The sequence below is a fragment of the Zonotrichia albicollis genome, chromosome 3 (genome assembly GCF_047830755.1).
Source record: "Zonotrichia albicollis isolate bZonAlb1 chromosome 3, bZonAlb1.hap1, whole genome shotgun sequence".
NCBI classification, from domain to species: Eukaryota; Metazoa; Chordata; class Aves; order Passeriformes; family Passerellidae; genus Zonotrichia; species Zonotrichia albicollis.
In genome coordinates, this window is record NC_133821.1 from 6,841,731 (window position 1) to 6,863,921 (window position 22,191).

The window sequence follows — 22,191 nt, forward strand, 5'->3', positions numbered from 1 at the left end:
TATTTCAACAGCATATTTTAATTTCCAGCATAGACCACAATACTTCATTAGCCTCTAGAACTTTACAGTGTTACAGTACCTCATGACATCAAGAATTTAGCACACATCAGAAAACTGGGATTGTGCAGGCCAGGAAAGAGGATTTGTGTGGACTTAGTAAGCAGATTCCAGCAGGCAAAAAGGCTGAGATGATAGATACAGGTTCTGTACTGGGTACAGAAGGATAGAAAAATAAGCAGAGCTTTCCATCTGACTCAACAGCCACTAGTACCATCCACTTCCAGACAGAACAGGGAATTTCAGTCTTACAGTGATATAATTGCTTTATTAGGCAGACAGAAGGAACCCCAGGGTGAAAAAGCAAATATTCCTGACCAAACTGCTCCCATGTCATTTTTCAACCAACTGGAAAATTTGCAGTTGGCATGAATTCTGTTTAGAAACAAGAATTGGAAAGTAGACTAATCCTATCTTAGAGCTAAAACTAGCACTGCTCTTCATCAAAATCATTTTCATTTCCTGATGTGAAAAATATATCCATAACAGCATGATATTAAAAAGATACTGGACTGGGATTATGAAACTGAAGCTGCTGTCCAGAGATCCAGAGCAATTGGGGAGAAGGAACGAGCCCTGAGACTGGCAAGCAGAGTGGTGAAAAAATTGAGATTTTTATGAACAAGTGTTTTACAAATAAGTAGGACACAAAAATAATCAGTATCCCATAGTTTCTTGCCCTGTGGCAGTGTTTCACACTGGCTCTGTGTTGCATTTGCCCTGCAAATGCCCTTGTGCCAGTCTGGAACGCTGGAGGTAAACATGCAGAACCAGAGAACATCCAGAGCTGGAAGGGACCCACAAGGATGAACAAAGGGGATGAACAACCCCTGGCCCTGCACAGGACACCCCAACAATCCCACCCTGTGCCTGAGAGTGTTTTCCAAACACTCCTTGAGCTCTGCCAGCCTTGGGGCTGTGACCATTCCCTGGGGAGCCCGCTCAGTGCTCAATCCCGCTCTGGGGAATCCCACCTAAGCCTCCCATGACACAGTGCAGGCTCAAGGAGTCTGGCTTTGAGGTCAAGGAGATTTTTTGGAGCAAATAGATTCTAAATGACAGGAGAAGAAGTGGGATGCCAAAGCTAGTGGAAGCAGTTGTTCAAAATAAAGGGAAGCCACCTGTTCCCTGTGGAGGTTTCATTTACAGAGTTCAGAGGGTGTCCCTGACCACTCAGCTTGATGCATGGACTGTGCCTGCATCCAGCTGCAGTCACTGCACTGCAGAAGAAGCACCAGCTGTAGCCCCAAGAACAGAATTTACACTTTTGAATTGAAATAGTGTATTTAATCAGTATGGGATATTAGTATTAAATTAAGAAGGGCAAATTATCAATTAAAAGTGAATATATTCATGCTCAGCATAGTCCAGACTTTCTCCAAGGGAAACCAGAAACACAATATAACTGAATTTGCTACATATAAGCTTCAAATTTAATGGGAAGCATTAGGGGGGAATAAACCAATGAGGGTACCTTCTTATAAGTAAGTAAGTGGCCTCAACAGAAAGAGATCAGGTTTGGATTGGGTATCAGGAAGGAATCCTTCCCTGTGAGGGGGGTGAGGCCCTGGCACAGGTTGCCCAGAGATGCTGTGGCTGCCCCATCCCTGGGAATGTTCAAGACCAGGTGGGACAGGACTTGGAGCAAGCAGGTCTGTGGAAGTGTCCCTGGCACAGCAGGAGATGGGAGTGGATAATCTTTAAGGTCTGTTGCAACTCAAACCAGGCTGTGATTTGGTAATTTTATGATTGTAAAATAGAGTAATTAGATAGGTACCAACATGCAGCATTATCATCTACACCTCATTTTACACATAAGTGTACACTCCCATTATACCATCATTTTACCATTCTTATACCAACTACTTATTCCCAAAGTAAATTCCCCTTATCCAAGACCTTTTCTTTATACAATTGTTACTCCTTTGCTCTGCTTCTATTTCACTGTACAACACATAAACTATGAAACTGTATAAGCATGAATTTTACACGGAATGACATGAAAAAATATTCTATACTGTATTCTAGGATTTAGTATGCTTTGAGTAAACTCTTGTTTTGTGATTATTACTGTATGCCATCCAGCAGAATACTGTATGTATACTCCTTGCCAAAAGATATCACCACTTTGGGAGTTAGGATTGCAGGCAGCTTGCTTACATCACTACAATTTTTCAACAGTGTCAGTCTAATAATTTGCTAAAAAACCATGAAGTAGATAGCTAAACATCTTTTGCCTTTTATTCACTTATTAAAAAAAAAAAAATCAGGCAAAACCACATCAGCTTCCAAGCCTCTAAAATTTTAAGTACACTAATAATTTACTTTTGTCTAACATAAGCAGCATGTTCATTTCTGCTATGGCCCAGCATTTGGCTTTGCTCCCAGCTGTCTTGATTAATAAGAATTTTTTTTTAGCTCAACAACTCTCAAATTGTGGTTCAAGGACTGGCAGCAGCCTGCAGAAAGCTGGCTGGTCACACAGCCTGCAGTTCCTCTCGTGGAATCAGCTGTTTCTAAAGATAAAGGTACTACTTTTCACACCTCAGTGCTTTTCTTCTTAGGCTCTGTAAACAAGGTAGCAACATGAAGTCTCCTTTCTAGACAAGAAAATGTGCATCTGAAAATTCTAACCAGTCTCACCAGAGACAAACAGCACAGCTGCAACAGCAAACTTGGGCTGGAGCACCTCTCCTGTGAGGAAAGGCTGAGAGAGTTGGGGCTGGAGAAAAAAAGGTTTTTAGGAGTTCTGAGGTTTATGGCAGCCTTGGGATACTTAAAAAAGATAAGATGGAGAGATACTTATAAGAAAGATAGAGACAGACTTTTACCAGGGCCTGTATGATGGAAAAGAAGCAATGGGTTTAAACTAAAGAGGGCAGGTTAGGATTGGATTTAAGGTAGAAATTCTTCCCTGGAAGTGCTCAAGGCCAGGCTGGATGGGGCTTGGAGCAACCTGGGATAGTGGAAGGTGTCCTTGCCCAGGGCAGGGGTGGAACCAGATGATATTTGAAGGTCCCTTCTAACCCAATTTTTTCAGTGATTCCACATTTGTTTTGCTGACAGAAGTGTGATACTGCTGCTAATTATCCACTGCTGCTCACTAGAACTCAAGAGATTTGCATCACACAACTGTTTAGTCATGAGAATGTCTTTATACAGCTGTGACTGATTTATTTATTCTTGCACTAGATTTCATCCTGTTGTTTAAGCAAGGGCTGTTCAGAATTTTGACCCTGCCCTACCAAGACAGTGTCATTCACACTTTTTTTGAGGCTTTTCCCTTTTGACTACTGCCATTATTCTCAACCTGTTTTCAGGAAGGAACATGTGAGCTCATCCACTTAAATGGCTTCACCATTTGAGAATGCACCGGTTCCGGTTTTGACATTCTGTAAACAACTATGCACCCACCTTATGGAAATTATATTTGGAGTGTAGATTACTTATGGAAATGACTTGAACAGTGTGAAAGCTTTAGTCAAAATATCTACACTCCACATCTCCTTTATCCCACTTATCCCATTGCCCTGTCAAACAAGGAAGGCACATTGATTTGATATGACTTGGTCTACACAACCCAGGCCTAGTTACTTCCAAAGTACTTCTAAATTATTTCCAAAATCTGAGTCAGGTAAAAATATCTGTAATTGTTCAGATCTTTCTCCTCTCTCCCTTTTAAACACAAATGTTATTTTTTTTATCTCTCATCCTCACCAGTCACTTTGTAACCTATGAATTCATAAAAGATAATTTCAAATAGTAAAAAATTATTTCAGCTGCATCCTTAAGCATACCTAGGTAGATTTTTACAGCTCCTGTACACTTAAATATCTGTCTTACTCCTGCATTTTTAGCAGTTTTTTCTCTGCTGTGGCCACTACTAGGGTTGCTTTCTCTAATTATTTAGGTAAATATCTGTGTTATCATATAACATAAATGAAATCAGTTACACCATAACCCTCACCACATTATGTATCTTGCTATTAATGGATTTACACATTGTTTTCCTCCTAATTTTTATATATCACAAGACTTCCTTTGTTCTTACTTAAAACCTCTGATAATGGAAACCTATTTAGTGATTTTGCACACTTGATTTTCACATTATAATTAAATCTTTAAATTGCTCTAAAGCAAAAGGAGAATCTGATGTAGCCCTAACAGTCTCTCATTGTATGTCCCATCTGTCCTTTGCATCAGGATAGATAATCTCCATTATGCATTCAAAAGTGCCTCCTTAGCTGCTAATTCTCATGTTTTTGGTCCCTCAGATAATCTTCTTAGGAGACACTATTTACCAGCTCCATAAGGTCACTGAAAATGAATTTTCAGAAAAATTATTTTCCTCTGACTTCAGTCTTTATTTCAAAAGCTAACTTCAAAATAATTTTCACCAACAGTACTTGCCATTATTAATATCTTCAATTGCTAAAATCAAACCTGAACACCAAATAAAATTACCTACCTCCATTTGCTAAAAAACTGCAACCAGAACAGTCTCATAATTTGATATATGTCTTACTGTTTCACCTACTGGTTGGTTATTTCCAACAGTTTAAAAATTACTGTTATTTGTTTCTAGTATCATCTACCACACTGAACAAAAACAAGGGAAACCACAAAATTCCTTCTTGCATTCCAGGAGGATGAAGCAGAAAGACAGAGGAGGTGGGAACAGAATATATAAAAAGAGAATTTTTTTTTTAAGGTTTCCAAATTATTTTCTGTCCCGTGCGTGTATATGTAGCTTAGTCCAGTTATGTTCAATCATTTAATTCCTTGTGAGACATTTAACAGCAAAAGGTTTTGAGGAAGGAGCTGAAAGCAGAGTGGCAGCAGCCCAGAGTACCCATTCACAAAGGGATTTTGTTACCTGGAGGTGGGATGGAAGCCTGTGGAAGATGAAGTAAAGCAGAAAGCTGTCAAGATTAATTTAACTAAGGTTTCAATGATGCTTAACACGTGCTTGACGAAAGCTTTGTCATAAAAATCTCCTTGTTTTAGACTATCAATGGGTTTTTCCAGCATCTTGTATCATCTTCAGCCCTTAAATCATTCCACTACAGCACAAGAAGCCAAACTCACCTGTTCTCACCTTGGTCTTTCATTATTACTCTTGTTTTCATGAGCTCTCCTTCCATCCCAACTCCCCTGCTGCTGTCACCCCCACAGACACCAGTCCTGCCACAACCTGCCCCAGCCTCCACAGGAGCTTTCCCCACTCTTGGTCCTTCCCAACAGAGGAACTTCATCAGAGTGCCTTCCCTCCTCTCAATCCCCATGCTCCCCTTCCTCATTTTGGCCACATTTTAAATAACAACTGATTTCCTCCTCCCTCATTTCAGAACAATTCCACCTATGATCTGCCCCTTAGAGATACTTGCTTCTCTTAAAAAAATGTTCTCTGATGGAGAAAGGCCATTTCTGCTGGTTGCTTTTTGTTTTGTTTTTCTATCAGTAGTAAGAAATAAAGCAATAATCCTCCAAACAAAACAAAATATACACCACCACACCCCCACCATAACCAACATTTGCTTTGTGGTTAATGTGCACCTGTTCATGTGGTGACACTGAGGCCAGGACCAAATTTGCCAGTATAGATGTAATTATTCAGACAATTCAAAAGTTTTTATTCTTAGTAGTTTAGCTATAGGTTTTCTCTAAGAAATGTGGACAAATAGCCAAAACTGAATGAATGAACCTTGTCACCAAGCACAAAGATACACAGCAAAGGATGATGAAACTTGAGGATGGCAATGTTTGAGTAAAATTTGTACAGCAAATAAAACAATCATCTTATCTTCTCCATATATGGAACTTATTTTATTGAGAGGATCAGCAGGTTTTTTACCATTATTTGTTCATCTGCCTCTCACCAGCACATCTGACCTACATGAATAAAAGGACAAGATTTCAGCAAAGAGGCTTCTCTGTGCCTGTGCAGCTGCTGCATGATTCAGCCCTCTGGATGCCTCCACCTTTTAACAGCAAACTTATCCCTCACTGCAACAGATGAAGCAGAGAGATTCTTCTGCAAGTGACAAATTGAGCTGCAGAAATTCCCCTGCACAGCTGCCTGTTGTTGCTGCTCAGAGCTCAATGGGTTCATTGGGTTTCTCAGCTCAGAGACTATTATTTCAACAGGTGGAACTACCTGGTGCTGCAAAACTGGAGGCTTTTCCATGCTCTTGATCAATATGAATCCATCCTGTAAAATAAAGTCAGTCTTTCTGTCTGCCAGAATCTAATGCAGGTTCTGAAAAGCAGCAAGTTTGGGATAGTTAAAAACAAGAAAACAAACAAACACACACACCCCAACAAAAACAAACCACAAAAACCTCCACCAAAAACCAACCAAAATCAGCTACTAACTCAGCATAGCCCCTTGGTCTCTGGAAAATGCCTAGAGCTCAATGACATTTGAGACTGAACATCTACAGAACATGATTAATAAAAAAAAGAATTATTCATTACACCAGCTCTGCATGCCAAATCTAGTTTCCTAGTCAGAGAACTTACTTCCTGGTTCCTTAGTTTTCCATGTGCAAATGAGAACACTTGGAACTTTTTACCTATAACATCACTGAGGTTTTCCAGCAACTGCAGGTGTACAGAAGAGAAGGTGCCATGGAGATGCTGCTGCAGAGCATGCGGCTCTACACAGACCCATCCAGCTGTTTTCCCACCCTGCAAGGACAGCAGAGCTCTTTGCTCCATCACAACTGCTACAACCAAAGGCTTCTCCTTAATTCAGAATCCACAGAAATTCCATGTGGGGACAGTTAAAGGCATCACAAGGACACTGATGTTGTGAGAAGGCAGTCTGTGCTTCCAGGAATGGACATGGACAAAGCAGAAATCAACCAGAATCCTAGATGGAAAACACAGGCTGGAGCCAAACTCCACAGCTGCACGTGCTTTTTACAGGCATTGCCAATAAGGAAAAGAAAGGGGAGAAGTCTCCCCTGGGGGATATTTTAATTCTTTTGGCCTTTAGAAGGAGAAGTTGCTTATTGAAAATCATGTTAGAGGGGGAAATCTTCAGGAGAGGCTCATGCACTCATGCTGGTGCCACTGTAAATATGTGCATGGAGAACACACAAGCTCAGTCTTCCAGCAGCGGCCACTGACTGGAGCTTGGCTGGGGCAGTTTCTGGTCCCTGGCAGCCTGTGTGTCAGCCAAGTGTTTGACAAACTGTGGTACAATTTCCTCTGTGCCTTTTTGCCAAGGGAGAATACTCTGCTCAAGACCACACTGTCACAGTTGTTTGCACTCTAGCATATGATTAGGCAGCATCTTCCAAAGCAAACAGGCTGCTTAGCACTTGAATGATCAAAAGTGAGTAGATTATTTAAGGCCTCTGGTAGAATCACCCCTAGAAAATATTAAAGGACAATCTCTCCAACCACAAAGCATGTACATTAGTCAATGAGCAAAAAAAAAAAAAAAAAAAAGCTATAAATTACTAAAAAATTACTAGAGATACATAAAAGGTTGGTGCAGACCTCTGCCTCAGAACCTGCAACGTTGCTCAGTATCAAATCTTAGTCATGCTAAGCAGCAGCAAACAGCATCAGTAAAATTTGAGACAAAAGAGTGCACATCTACAGCACCTTCAGAGGAAAATGAGACTGGATCACTGCAGACCTGAAAATAATGTGTCCTTGATATTTTTTTTGAGAAGAAGAGAAAGAACTTGAATACTTTATCTCTCTAGGTTCTTCTGAGAACTTGAATTTTATTCTAAAATTTTAATAATTTAAGTGATTATTTCGTGAAAAATCAGTATCACACATGTATCCATATTACAGGTACATCAATCCACAGCTGCACTGATTAAGTCTTCAAATCTGCTTAAGAAAATCACCATCTCTTCAGTGCTCCTCATACAGGCTGGGCCATTTGTCAGTAGAATCCTCTAAGCTCCATCTTACCTTATTATCTGCCTTGGATTAATTCTGCACCTTCTACCAACACATTCTAGTTGTTATTTATTTTCATTTGACAAATTACTCATTGTCTAGCTATCCTTATGAAAGGGAAATATCTTCATGTGACTTCCAACAGAAAGGAGGATGAGAGAGAATACAAAGCCCTCTGACTTGCTTTGCTGTTCCCTGTTAGCATTAAAAGGGTGAAGAAGCAGAAGCTTTGCCATATTCAGAGGTGTATGAACACCTGCAGCTGCCACCAACCTCTGGTGAAAGAGAAGCACCCCCTTCTACTCAGGCAAGGGAAAAGTTAGTACAAATAAGTGAAGATCAGCCTGAAGAGCACATTAGGACCTTTAGAAGTCTTACCATTCTATCATTTCTTTGGGAACTTCCCTAAAGAGCCAAGCTGCCTTCCCATAAGGGTGTTAGAAGGACAAAGCCCAGCCTGTGGGTGGAACTGGGAGCACCTCAGTGTGCAGCAGCACTGGCTGCACAAGCCCCAGCTTTGCTGTCAGGGTCTCTCTGTGCTGACCCTGAAGCCAAGAGCAGGGTCAGTGTCCTGCAAACAGCACTACAGCATTTGGAAAGCTCCTCTCCATTACTTGCTCCAGATCAACACAGACAGTAAGCAAAAATCAAAAGACACACAAGTCTTTCTCCAGCAGAACTCTTGGATGGTACAGATTTCCCAGACTCAACCTTATGTGCAATTAGAAAGAACTACCAACTATGGAAAATACCAAGAGAAGGTACAGAGCAGGCCTTTGAGCCATCAGGGTATTTTTGGCAGTCATGCTGTTGTTTGGTTCCCTCCTTAGAGCCCGTCTGTGAAGTCTTATGACTGCAACAGACTCTTCCCACGGATCAAGCTCACATGGCTAAGGAGAAGGATGTAAAGGCAGAAACCCAGAAACTCTCCCAGCGAGTCATGCTTGCTGCCACTGGACAGCTGGCACCATCCAGGGGGCAGCAACACTTCTCCCCTTTCTCCAGTTTTCTTCACTTGACTCTGGCCTTAGAGCACTTAAACTTTAAACCTCAGAACATCTTTGTGAATGAGCCACTTAGACAAGAGGAGAATTGAAGTGGAGAGTAAAAACCACATGCATCTAGTGTGGTTTTGCCCTTTAGACCTCAGAAGTTTAGACTGCTAAAACTCTGATAGGCAGCTGCAGGACAGTGACTGAACCTCTAACCCATCCATCCCAAACAATTCCCATTAGCAGGGTGCTCACTGGAGCATCTGAACTGAGTAATGAGTTTACAGATTGACAGAGATCCTGTTCCAGTGGGGATTAATCCTCCAAAGCAACAGTCCAAACAGTGAAACTATTCCTACCATTGCTCTTTGCTGCCTGGCTCATGTACACATTGGGTTTTTTCCCTGTGTTAAGATAATGGCCCCATCCACACTACATTACTGCCTTCAGGTTGTGATCCATCTGGACCATTAGTGTTTCTTCTCTCTTACAGGAATGCCAAGTCACCCCAGTCCTACCTTGCTTCTGAATGCAATGGTCTGTGTGAACAAAAATGAGGAGAGAATATGCAGAATTAATAATATAAAAACACATTGCTTAGAGTAAGAAATACAAGTTTAAATTCTCTTCCACTGTTTCAGTGATGTCTGGGATTCCTCTATTAGAAATAAACAAGATATTCATTAACTAATTGCTTATGTAACAAAGACCATTACATGAAATTATCATCTAGAGGCACTGAAAGAATCTTAATTATCCAGGTGAACTTCAAAGCAGAACTGCACTTTGTGATTTCTCTGGTTGCCTTCTCAACTCTTCTAGTTCCTGATCTACAGTCAGTAGCATGTTGATTAGCCTGATCCAATTTCTGGATTAAAAAAACCAACTCAAAGCAGCAGCTGATCAGAAGTGAAGGGCTTGTTGGATGGTTTGTGGGTGCCAAACCCACAGTGTCAGTGCTAGGGGCCAGCTGCCACTGCCAAGGTACCCATACAAGCCTCTGTTCATCAAAAGGATGAGCAGCCCCAAATACAGCAACCAAAAAGCTTTGCCTTCAGTACTAAATAACTGCTCCCCTGCTGCAGAGGCCAAATGGAAGCAGAGTGTTTCCAAGCCTGACTGCCAGATGCTAAGAGCATAATGGCTACAGAATGAGGTCTCCAGAGGTGGAAAAGCAGCAATAAGCTGGAGAGCTCCCTCTGCTCCAAGTTCTGTGCCCAAAGCCAGCTTTGTATGAGAATTCTGCAGCTCTGAGGGACTGATGCTCTTGAGAAGTGGCAACTTCCAGGAGTCCCCATGGCCACCTGCTGTGGGAACTGCTCCTCCAGAGCCCCAATACTCCAAGCTCTGCTACTGCAGTCCTGGCAAGCTCCTCACACCCCTAGCCTGCAGCTGTGGCCAACGCATGCTGCAAAGCGCAGAGCAACGGCTCTGTGTTGTCAGCATCCTTCTCCCAAACCTCCTGGGAGAACAATGGCTCAGTAACACCAGCATCCCTCTCCCAAACCTCCTGGGAGAACAATGGCTCAGTAACATCCTTCTCCCAAACCTCATGTCAGTTCTAAACCTAAACTGAAATAAAAGTGAGATATACTGTAAGCATATCCTAAATCCTGAACACAACCCTTACTGACATCAGAGAACTATTCCACAGGACTAACAGCTCATCTTAGCAAATCTCACCAAGCACCACACATATTCTAAGATCTTCAGGATCTGTTCTACCACTCAGGGAACATTCCCTTCACCCAGGGAGAAGATTCCCTGCAATAAAACCTTCTATTGGAGAAGTGACAATAGCCTGGACTTCAGTTGTCAATGCCACCTGTGCCTTCAGGCTGACCAACAAAAGGGCTGGGCAGAGGGCTACTAACAGGGTGGGTGGAGGGTGGAGAAGACAGGAATTCTGCACTTGCTTTTGCTCTTCAACTTCCACACCCATCTCTTCTCAGCAACAGCCTCCTTCCTTTTTAACCCTAAATCTGTTCCTCATCCTATCAAAGTCAACATAAACTTTTCTATGCTGCGACCACACTTTCACCAAAAAACCTCACTTTGAAGTGAACCCTTTTGCATACAAAAAGAAAAGAAGAAAAAAAAAAAAGTCATACTGGTTTTTTCCCTGCGATTCTCCTGGAAGTGAGCAAAGAGCAGTAGCTATCTCCAGCTTTAAATTATCAGCAGCAGTGAAACTTTCACAAAGAGGATGCCCACACTGCAGGCTGCTGCACGGGGAGCCTGGGATGAGCACAGAGCTGGCCACAGCCTCCAGAGCAGAGTTTGGGGACAAACCCATTGGAAAGGAGCTGCAGTGAGCTGTGGGTCATGGAGCACAAGCTGCTCACCCAGGCAACTTCCAAGCAGACTTTGCGTTTCTAAGCTGCAGTGCAGTCTGCAGTGCAGTCCCCACTGTAAATATACCCAAAGTCTTTGCAATCAACATTTTAATTCTAACATAAGGAGGAAAAAAAGCAAAACAGGGCAATTTCAACCAAAGCAAACAAGGTACAGAAAGTCCAAGTAACACAAAAGGGTTACAATTCCTGTAATGTCTCTGTAACCCTTTTGTTCTCTTATCTCATACTCCTGGCCCACACTTTATAGATGCTGCAGCCTAAATCAGGCTAATCTAAATCTTACCCAAGTCACTGGAATGCTTTCTGCTGATTTATGTTAGTCAGAATTTTGCTTTTGCAAAATTCTGCTACTGACATATGAGCAGCATGAGGATACAAGAAGCTCACTACTACTTTAATTTCTTGCATGGTCTTACATCTAACATGGACCAGACACAAAACCATCAAGGTACAAGATCATATCATGCAGGTGTAAATCCTACATGTCAAAAGAAAATGCTCTCAAGTGAAAAAAAAGAGAAAAAAAATAAAGAAAAGAAAAGGAAAATGAATAAGCAGATAAACATTTTACTACTTCAAAATAATACAAGAAACACGTCCCAGTGCAGGAAAGACTCCTCACCTGAATCATTCCTCTGAATTACTCACTTTTTCATCTCTAAATTCACTATTAAACTGTTAAGAAAAAGCTTCTTAAATTAAGAAGAATCTCTTGATGCCAACACAAAAGCATGTGTATAAAGTATAAATGATCTCACACATTAACAGACTAACAGGCAAATAAAAATCATCAGAGCTTCTTGCAAATCAAAGTAGTTTTATTTCCAGTGGCTTCAATGTTTGACTCAGAACCAAACAGAGCAGAGGTTCGAAATCTGACCTCCAATTTGTAAATCCTTTTTACCCCGTTCCAGTCTTTCAATACTAAGAACCATCAGATTAGAAACTAATTTTGTCTGTACCTTTGTCCTTTATAAACTGCTGAATATCACTGTATTACATCTATGAGCTCTTTCAGATGATCTGTGAAAAGCATACTTAGAATTCCTCTTTCAAACTGAATTTGCAGTGATTTTCTTGCAATAATATGAGAATAAATGAAAAAGATAATTGATTTCAACAGTAAGCAATTACACCCAATGACTTTTCTACAGCAGTTGTCTAATTAAGAGACTATGAGCCCTGAATATCAAAGCCTTAGATTTAAGCATTGTTTTTCAGGTATGCATATGATATGCAAGATGCATAACTTTTTGTGTTCTGTTTCACTGCAGATGCACAAAGATACTTACTACAAACTTTTAGCCCTTCACAAAAAATTTATGTTTGCATATTTGATTTGAATGTGAAGGAAAGAAACAGCTACTGTTCAACTGAGTAAAGATATCTGAAGGTTATCAACATCAATAAATAACATTTATGGCAAGGCTGATCTAAAAAGTGACACTGGACTAAAAATAACTTGACAAAATTAACAATGAAAGATTTTTATATGAATATGAAACATGCATATGCACAGATGTCAGTTATATAACCCATTTCTTACATCATTAAAGAGTAAACACCAGGCTATTCTTTCAGCTTATCAAAACACAGTAAAAAGCAGACACATTTCCTTTCCCATATTTCTCTCCCTTAATTAACAGATTTTTTTAACTGCGTTTCTTTTACCACTGCAGCAGAATCTCATCTGCCCCCTTATTGTCAACTGCTACATACAAATGCTTATTGCTCCCAAAGGCTTTTCTAAGAAGCAACAAAAGGATTGCAGGCGCATACCTTAACCTCTTGGCTGGCAAAAACCTCCACATCAACCCCACAGGCAACCAGAGTGGAAACATCACAGTCCATGCTACGCGCTGGCATCCCCCGCCTTTGCACACTGAGTTAGGCAAGCTCAGAGTCACAAACGATGCAAGAAAACAACAAAAGAATAAAAAAAAAATCTTCAGTACTGCAATTGAACAGTCCAAGATTCAGTTTCAGCGCTGGCAATGCCTGCAAGCCTCCAACACGAGCTCTGTGCACTTAAAGTGAGTTGCTGGTTGCCTGTCCCCCGTACACCCACCAACTGAGCAGGCACAGCATAGTAACAGCGCTATTCCATCTCTCATGGCAATGACATCACCACAAAGACTGACATAAGCTAAATCTATTTTTTCAACCCTTTTATCTCTAGGCAGCACAGTGGATCAAATTGAACATGATTATGTGCTAAATCTGAACTCGGACTAAATCAATTCAAGCAGCGTTCACTGTCAACTGAGTCATAGCTGTTGTTTCAGCTGAGTGCTTATGGTGGCAAAAAAAAAAAAAAATAAAAGAGATCGCCTGACACTGAAAGCTCCACTCTGTGTGTAAATTAACCCAGCATTTAAAGCCACTAATCTCAAGGTAACATTTGTGACTTCACTGTACTTGAAAATCTACGGCAGAGTACTAATAAAAAAAACCTCAAATCAACAAAATCTCAGCCCTCTGGTTTTAATAGCTCTAAGTCCCCTTTTTTAATAAAGCACACTCTACAACCCCACACACGGGATTAGAGAACATCTTGTCCTGTCACCAGCAGCGATCAACACACTGCAAATTTGATGCCAGTGCTTCGCATCCACGTTGCACTGTGACTCATCCCCAGGAAGATCAGAGGCATGTCTGTGTGTGATTTGGAAGTCAATACCCCTTCAAAGAAGAGAACATGAAAATTTCCTTGAAATTAGGACTTCACACTGGGCAAACTTTACACCATCCATCCTAAGGGTTAACCCTTCACAAATAGAACAGAATTCAACAAAAGAAACAAGTAGAAGTGAAGATGCTTTACACCTGCTGACTCAGTGATCAGTTTATTCTTTGCAAGTTTTATCATTTTTTTAATGATAGAAATAAAATATCTACATGTCTGGGATTTCTAAAATGATCTTTATCCCAGACTGGCACCATTATTTTTCCGCTACCATTGCATTCTCGTGAGACATAAATTACTATTAATTGTTGTAGGCCTAGAATTGGCATTTATGGATACGCCAGATTAATAAGGAGAATTAAATATTTAACTACTGGTATGAACCTAGGAGCTGCTTATGGCTCAGTGTAAGAGACTGCTCGGCTTACTTCCACTTCACTCACAGATAAACTCCTAATTGTACTAACATTAGGTGTTAGGAGCAAATTCTTTACTGTGACAGGGCAGTGACATTAGGTGCTGAGACAGATGAGCCAGTATCTCTTACCAGAGTATTCTTTTTCAATTTCTGTTAAATGATTTTCCCACTTTTCAACCTGCATTTATAGCAACCTCCCCAGCAGTAATCACAAACTAAGATCCACAGCCAGGACAAAATCCTATCCCAGCACTAAACATTTTACAAACCCAGACTATAGAGATCAACAGAAATGGATAGGGCAGCAGAAGGCAGAAAATGAATCAATATTGTTTGTCACAATTATCAATTCCTTTGTGCACTGGTCACTTATCACTGCCAAGATTTTTCATAAACCACAGGAAACCACTTTTTAGAAATATTTTGAAGTTAACATTTTTGGGAGTGTTTATAGGACCTTTTATTTGTATATCTGAATATAATAGGCATGTGCTAAAAGAGAAAAAAAGCCATAAAGGCCTGATTGAAGTTGCAGGCAGACAGCAAGGGAAAAATCAGAGCATCAGAAAAGTGAGAAGCCAGTAAGCGCTACCATAGAGCTGGAAGGAAACACTGAAAGCAAAGATGGGTCTGAGTCTTATGAAAGTTGTAACAGTGATGGACCAACAGGATAAAAAGAAAACAAGCATTTGGGAAAGGAAAAGATCAAGAACCAGATGATGACGGTCTCTGAGGTCCATAAAGGCATCCAGAGTGAGAGTGATGCCTGGCCTGAGTGAGGTTCCACAGCAGTGATGGAAAAAATGATCTTCCATTATAGAGCTACACTGGATAGTTCTGGAATTATTTTCTTCCTTTCTTCTTTAAAAACTTCCACCTATCAATTTCAATAGCCTGAATGTTCTTATGAAAACTGGCACCTGATGTGCAAACTGATCTGTTCCACTTCATGATTATTCCTGCACATCCACTGTTAAGCTCCTTTCAAAAGAGAATCACTGCAATTTTTCCACTTCATCTGAATAAGGAAACCTTACTGAGATCACAATTACTTTCATTTCTTGCTTTTTCTTGCCTATTCCAAAGTATAACCTAATTTTTCCCCTTAAAAAATCACTCTAGCTCACTAGGGTATTTTAGTGAGCTCTTTACAAAGATAACCTAGTTGGTTTTGCCTCTTGAAAACAAAGATTACCTAACAGAAGAACTTAACAAAGCTTTTGAGTACCCCAGCTAATATCTTTGAATATATGTCATATTCTATTTGCTCCTGCTCACTTCTCATTTGAAATCAAGACATATTACTGTGTGAATGGTTCTTTTTCAGGGCACTGCACAATTCCTTGTAGTCTCACCTAATGTTAATGAAATATTTATTACTGAATACTTTAAAATTGGTTAATATTGACTTATTTCTCCAGTTCAGGAGACTTGCTTTTCATCCAAATTTAAAGAAAAAAGTATTTCAATTTCTTTCAAAAAATTTCTAAACTCTGTCTCTAGATGGTCTTGTTAATTGCAGTTCTCCACACTCCCAAGAAAAAATGAAGCCATGTTTCATGAATATTTTAAATATTATATTTAGTAAACAGAAATTTATATAGATAGACTTGCACTTCAGCATTGTACAGAAGGTTCTCTAGATCACAAACTGGTACCAGTATGTAACTCTACTGCCATCCCTCACCAATTTTATATGGGGTTTAAGACCATGACCATAAGTTCTAAGAACAGAAAGTGGAGAGTTTTGAACAGTTATTCAAAAGCTTCTTAGTTTGTTTTAATGTTTGTCCATAGCAACAGTTTTGCATGGAATTCAAGGGGCACTACTCACTACTGTGAATATCTCAGGGGGCTGAATTTGGGAGCAGCTGAGGCTCATTTGTACAATCAGGCTGAGCATGGAAATACCAAGTTTTCACAGTTACATAGATAGACATCAGACAGGTTCTAGAACTCAGAGCAATATTCCATTGTTCCTTCACAAGCACCACAGTAACCCCACAGCATCACTAGACTCTGATGATTAACACTTAAAGATCAAGTCTCGTATTTTCATCAGCTTTTATATTTTCATTTCCTCAACCAGAAGGAAAATAAAAGCCATGCCATTCCAGCCAGGAATCTTCCATTCTGGATCTGGACAGCTCCTGGAACAGCACAGCCTTTACTCTTGTGTGAGTTGTTTTCCTCCTGTAGTTCCAGCTGTGCCTCAGCTTAACACACATGAGCAGCACCACAGATTTAAGATTTTCAAGCTCAACTCTCAAGTCATTAAAACAACTGCTGCAAAATCTTGACCCTCCTTTTGCAAGCAAGCTACAACTGATTTAGCCTTAGGGCAACTTCACTGGCTCTGGACCTCACAGTAACATCAGCCACGTGGTAACCAAACCCACAGCTAAATTCAGATCCTGACTTTTCTGCTCTGAAGCCTGTGCTTGTTGACACTGGTACTAGAGGGGTTATTTCTGCAGCAGCTCTGCTTGCAGGTGCAAACCTTACTAGGTCAATGTACAAATCCAGAAAAATAAAAGGGAGGCCTCCATCAATGACCCATTGAGGGCTGAATGGAACACTGGGAATGGATTCACATTATGGCTGATTGAAGTGCTTTTAATGATGTGCATCTCTATCGATCTCGTTCAGCCTACAACACAAGTAAACAGCATTTAAACCATGCTCCTACCTGTCAGTAGGAACATACTTTTACAAATATAATCTCATTTTATTTGGATTATAAATTATAAATACTTTCAAAACTACATAAACATTTAGAAATGTAAGAGACAGCCTTGAAAAAAAAATCCAGAAAAAGAAGACAGTTCTTCCAATTTCTTTGTCTACAGCAGAAGATAAAAAAGGCCAAGCACAAACATTCTTCAAGAGCAAAGTTAGCTCCTTCTAAGTGGTGTTTCACAAGGACATAAAGAAAATACAACACTGAAGACTGGGCAGGGCTCAGCTCACCCACAGAAAGAATTTTTTTTTTTTTTTTTAATGCAGTGAGCATTGGCTTGTGCTAAGGTCAATTACCCCCAAAACAAAGGAAGCACCAGACAAATCCAGCCAGAGGAACACACCAGCAGACTGAACAGCCATCAAACTGCTTAGAAGTGTATATTTTAAAGAGACTATTTAGCTGTCATTTGCAGTGAATAAGGAACACTGAACGATCCAACAGCTGCAAACCCACTGATTTTCCCACAATGAGTCCGACCCCCAAGCTAAAGTTTCTACGTATCTTAAATTGGCATCAATTGTGGCAAAAAAAAAGGACGCCAATTCACCACTTCTCATAATAAATAATCATTCCTATGTAGATGTTTAAAGACACAGAATCTTGACCGGACAAATAAAAGTTCAATTTAGAATAATCCTAAATCACTAAGTTCCTCTTACATGCAGAGACTTGATTTTAGAAAATGCCTTGGCTGGCTTTGCTTTCATGAAAAGCAGCTTTCTGCATTTTAAGTGATATTTAGCTTTTCTGTAGGCAATAATTTTCTGTCAGTCATGCTTCTAGGTCTCGGAATCTGAGGGCATCCAAGAAAATAAAACAAATCATCAGCATTATGAAGGATTTCTCCCTCTTTAATAAAAATAATACCAAACAACTCAAAGGCCTGCACATGGTGGGAGAACACTTCAGTGACTGCATAAACAACTGTGTCAGTCAGGCAGCATCACTCTGCTGTCTCATTTAGCTCCACACAAGCTGCAACTGTGAGTCAGAGCTGCTCAATTATTTTAACGTGGCTGTACCATTCATAGTCCTTCGCTTCCAAGTAAATTCAGGGAGGTGTGAGGGGGTGGAAATCTGTGCGTGTGTCTTCTGTCAACTCAGAACGGTTACAAATCCTTTTCTGTGCCAGATCCACACAGGAAAACAACTGTTATGGTCCCAAATTGTAATCCTCTCTCTCTCTGGTAAAATAAACTGCTACAGTTCAGGAGTCAAGACATCCTTGATTCCTTTGGTGAACCCATGACCACCTACAGAATACATAACGCACACATGCATCCCTGGCAACAGAGGAAGATCATAACCCTGCAGTGTAAGCTGAATTTATCTGCAGCCTAGCTACACAGGATCATTGATAAATTGCACAGGTTTCAAATTAAGAGAACTAAACATAGATCCCCACATGCTGGTACACACATTGCCATTATAAGCAACAGATTTGGGAATTAATTTCATTGCTCCAGCATGGATAGCTAATGCAATGGGAGATACCTAAGGGTATCCAAGACACACATACAGGCTTGATAGACATGATCCAGGACCTCTGGAAATCACCCTCCTCTGAACCATCAGCCAGAGGCCCCAAGGGGTTCTTTAAGATATTTAAATTAGCACTTATTATTTGGGCAACTGTTCAACACACTCCCTGTTCCATGGACTCCATGGACTATTAGAGTGGGATTTTGCTGATCAATCACTTGCTGTGCAGTTTAGGATGGACTGAATTTCTCTCCAGCCTCTGACTGCTAATGAGATTTCCAGCAACTACAACAGAAACATAAGCATCTAGCACACAGGTACAGATGTATAAAGTGATGCTGTAATTTAAGTGCTAATCTATAACTGAATCCTACACATAAAGTTATCACTGTTCCTCAGTTTCTCCAACAGCAAGACAGGAATGGTGACACCTGCTCTGTCAATGCATCCAATATTAATGAGCAAATCTGTAAAACAGATTTTTATGCTGTCTTTAATTTTATAAAAGTTATAATGACTGAAGACTACAAAACAGGTGAAGTCCTTACATATGTTTATTCTCGCAGTACTTGAGAACAGAATTAAACCCAGGTCCCATAAGGATTCTGTACAAGATTCACACACACAGAGGATGCCAGGCCAGTGCTCCGACAGCTGCAGGAAACTGAAATCCCAAGTATCTCCCCCAGTTCCCAGTGGGAAGATGGAGGTGCTCAGGGGCTGTCAGAGGAATAAGACACTGAAGAAATGGATTCAATTCTTCACAAGAACTACCTTTGTGACCTTGGATGAAGAGCATGCAGGAACACACATTCAGAATGGCTCAGAGCTTTGTGTTTTATTTAGATTTTAAGTGTAATCTGGGCAGGACAAGGACTCTCCATTACTATTTGTTATTTAATGGATGATGCCAGTTGGAATTGTTCTGTAATGCTCCTGCCTAAAACTGTGATTTGCTGTTATCCACAAGTTCTGTTAACAGCTTCAAAATGTATTTTAAAATCATTTCCATTTACCTTTACTTGTCTCAGACTAGCAAGGGTATTTAACATGCCTGTATGTTTTCCTTGTCATTTCAGACACTTCATCACAGCAAAATGCCCTTGAAAGAAGAGCCTGGAATACCAATGCTCACTGCTGTGAGAGAGACCAACCTTATCTCTCAACTGCAGCTCTGCACAGGACGTGCAGGTGAGAGATTTAATGGCTGTGCTGAGAGAAAACAGCCTTTACTGCCAAGCCAGCAAAAGCAGCCCAGTTCAAAGGGGAGGAAAAAAGGAGAGAGAGAAAAAAGCCCACTGTCAAACAGCATGTAGTCAGACAGCAAATAATGAAGCAATGAATAATAGATTTCTTACGTAATTGCTATTTTATCCTGATATTATAGGGTGGGATTTATTTTACTGCAACACTTTAAAACAAATAGTCTCTTCTATTAATCCACAGATTAAACTGCAGACAAAAAAAAAGGTGTTGATACTTAAAATTTGCCATATACAAATAGTGCTTCTTGTCTTCATTACAAGTGACTCCATTTTCTCTTTCCACAAATCCTCTGCTATTATTGTTTTATTTATGTTTGAGAGGATACAATGAGACCTAGAAGTCAGGTAAGAAGATTCCAGTGGCTCTAAAGTGAATAAGAAAAGAAGAAAGAAACCTGAGTAATTCTAAAATATTACTGCACTTGTAATGTATTTATAAAACAGATTTATCCTAGTTTTTCCTTACGAGACTGATTTCATTGATTTCACGAACAGAAGAAAGAGACCACGATGGGCCATTTCAGAGCTTGTATCTTATTTAAAGACAGATCAGATTTAGTTTCCCCCTCTTCCTCTCCCTAAAACCCAAACTTATTTTCCTAACTAGAACTCAAGAAACAGTCTTCCATTGACCCAGCCCAGGAAAGGATCAGAACCAGTTCTGTTCCTATGTTTTGAACTCTATGTTTATTCAGCATCTCCATATTTTTAAGAAGTGTGATACAGCTCTAAAGAGACATCAACAAAATAAAACAATTTAAAAATTGAAGCAGAACTAGTTCCTATACAGGCATTTCAAATATGAGATATCAGTGTGGTTTTAGAAGGTATTTAAAACAGCTACAAACCATTTAGTTATTCTATAATGTTGGTCCACTCTCTAATATACAAGAGCTTGACACTGCATTGTCAATATTAAATTGGCAATAATTAAATAGCAAATACATTAAAGTACAAGTGAGTGACAGAAAATTGATCTTATTTCAAAGCAACTGATCTATATTTAAACAGACTGCTTCGTTCTGAAACATGGAGCTTCAAACAACAAATCCAGATGCATGATACTCCCCAAACCAAAGCATCTTCCAGCAGCAGAACATTTCCATACAAAAATTCCAACTCATTCTGCTTTTGATAGAAAGTAGAAAGGGAAAAAGGGTTTAGGAAAGCCAAAGGCAGAAGGGGGAGAACATAAATATTGGCTCCAACTAACCTACAGCAACTTCAGCTGTTACCTTAGAGTAGGGTTTATTTGTAGGTTGTCTGGTTGTTTTTTGGGGGTTTTTTGTTCATTTTACTTTAAGCACTTCAGTTTTAATCAGAAGCCCCTACCAAAACCAGAGAAATCAGAAATAACTGTTTCTGTGAAGTTCAGTGAAGTTTCTTGTTTTCTTAGAAACAAGACTTTCTCATCCTCTAGTTTTTTATTCTTCCATAGCTTCTTATAATCTTCTGGTCACTTCACACCTATGCAAACCCAGCTTAGGAACTTGCTGAACTTTGGGAATATTCTGGTTAATTATCTGTAGATTTCACATTGAGCGCCTACACACATTTGGGACCTAGCACTGATTCCTAAACCACACCTGCAGTTCCTCCAGGTAAGTAAGTCTTCCAGGAATACTCTCAGCTTGGCTTTGAGACCCAGCAGCACGCAACAGTCCCACATCTGTGCTGGGATTGTTGACCATGTTTAAGATCTTTTAGTTGCCTCCACTCCCAGCCACGCTTTATCAATCAATACTTTCTAGAGCCTAATGGACCTGTTCCATCTGTTGGGGCTTTTTTAAACTGTATTAAAACATTCCAAATGCAAAGGTCAAAACCCCATATAGTCACTGGGTCTCAGAAACTGTAAAGTAAAACTTTTATGAAGTCATAACTTCAGTCCCACAGCAACTGCCTTTGACTTGTGCATGTCCAGATACACAGATGCAGACATGATAATCTGCTGAGAGTTGTACTCTGTAGTCCAGTCCATCTATCACATTGTCCAACACAGATTTAAACATCCAAATGAGGGAAGTCTTCAACATAAATGGTAGTTCAAATTATCTGTTAGTACACAGTGACTTTACCTCCTACTCAGTTCTGCATTCCTATTCATGACCACTTGTGCCCAGTTAATTCTGCTCTGACTTTTGCTCACAACCTTATGACAGCTGCCTTCACCTCAGCACCAAGCAATGCATATTTAGTTGTTTGTACTTCTTCACAAGTAAGCTCATTAAATCATCTGAGAATATTTATTGGTGATTTATCTGA

General features: G+C 40.1%; 1 protein-coding gene across 2 annotated transcripts in view; it reads right to left on the reverse strand.

Moving 5' to 3' along the window:
* The window catches only part of RCAN2 (regulator of calcineurin 2), an 81,095-nt gene that overhangs the window by 25,508 nt on the left and 33,396 nt on the right, over nt 1-22,191 (reverse strand). Inside the window, exon 1 of one of the 2 annotated variants that reach the window (XM_005490357.4) lies at nt 13,112-14,081. The exons of the other annotated variant lie outside the window; for it this stretch is intronic. Within the exon in view, the coding sequence (XP_005490414.2) occupies nt 13,112-13,198 (87 nt within the window). The 5' untranslated portion in view covers nt 13,199-14,081. Of the gene's footprint in view, nt 1-13,111; nt 14,082-22,191 lie in introns of those variants that run through there. 2 annotated transcript variants of the gene reach the window in all.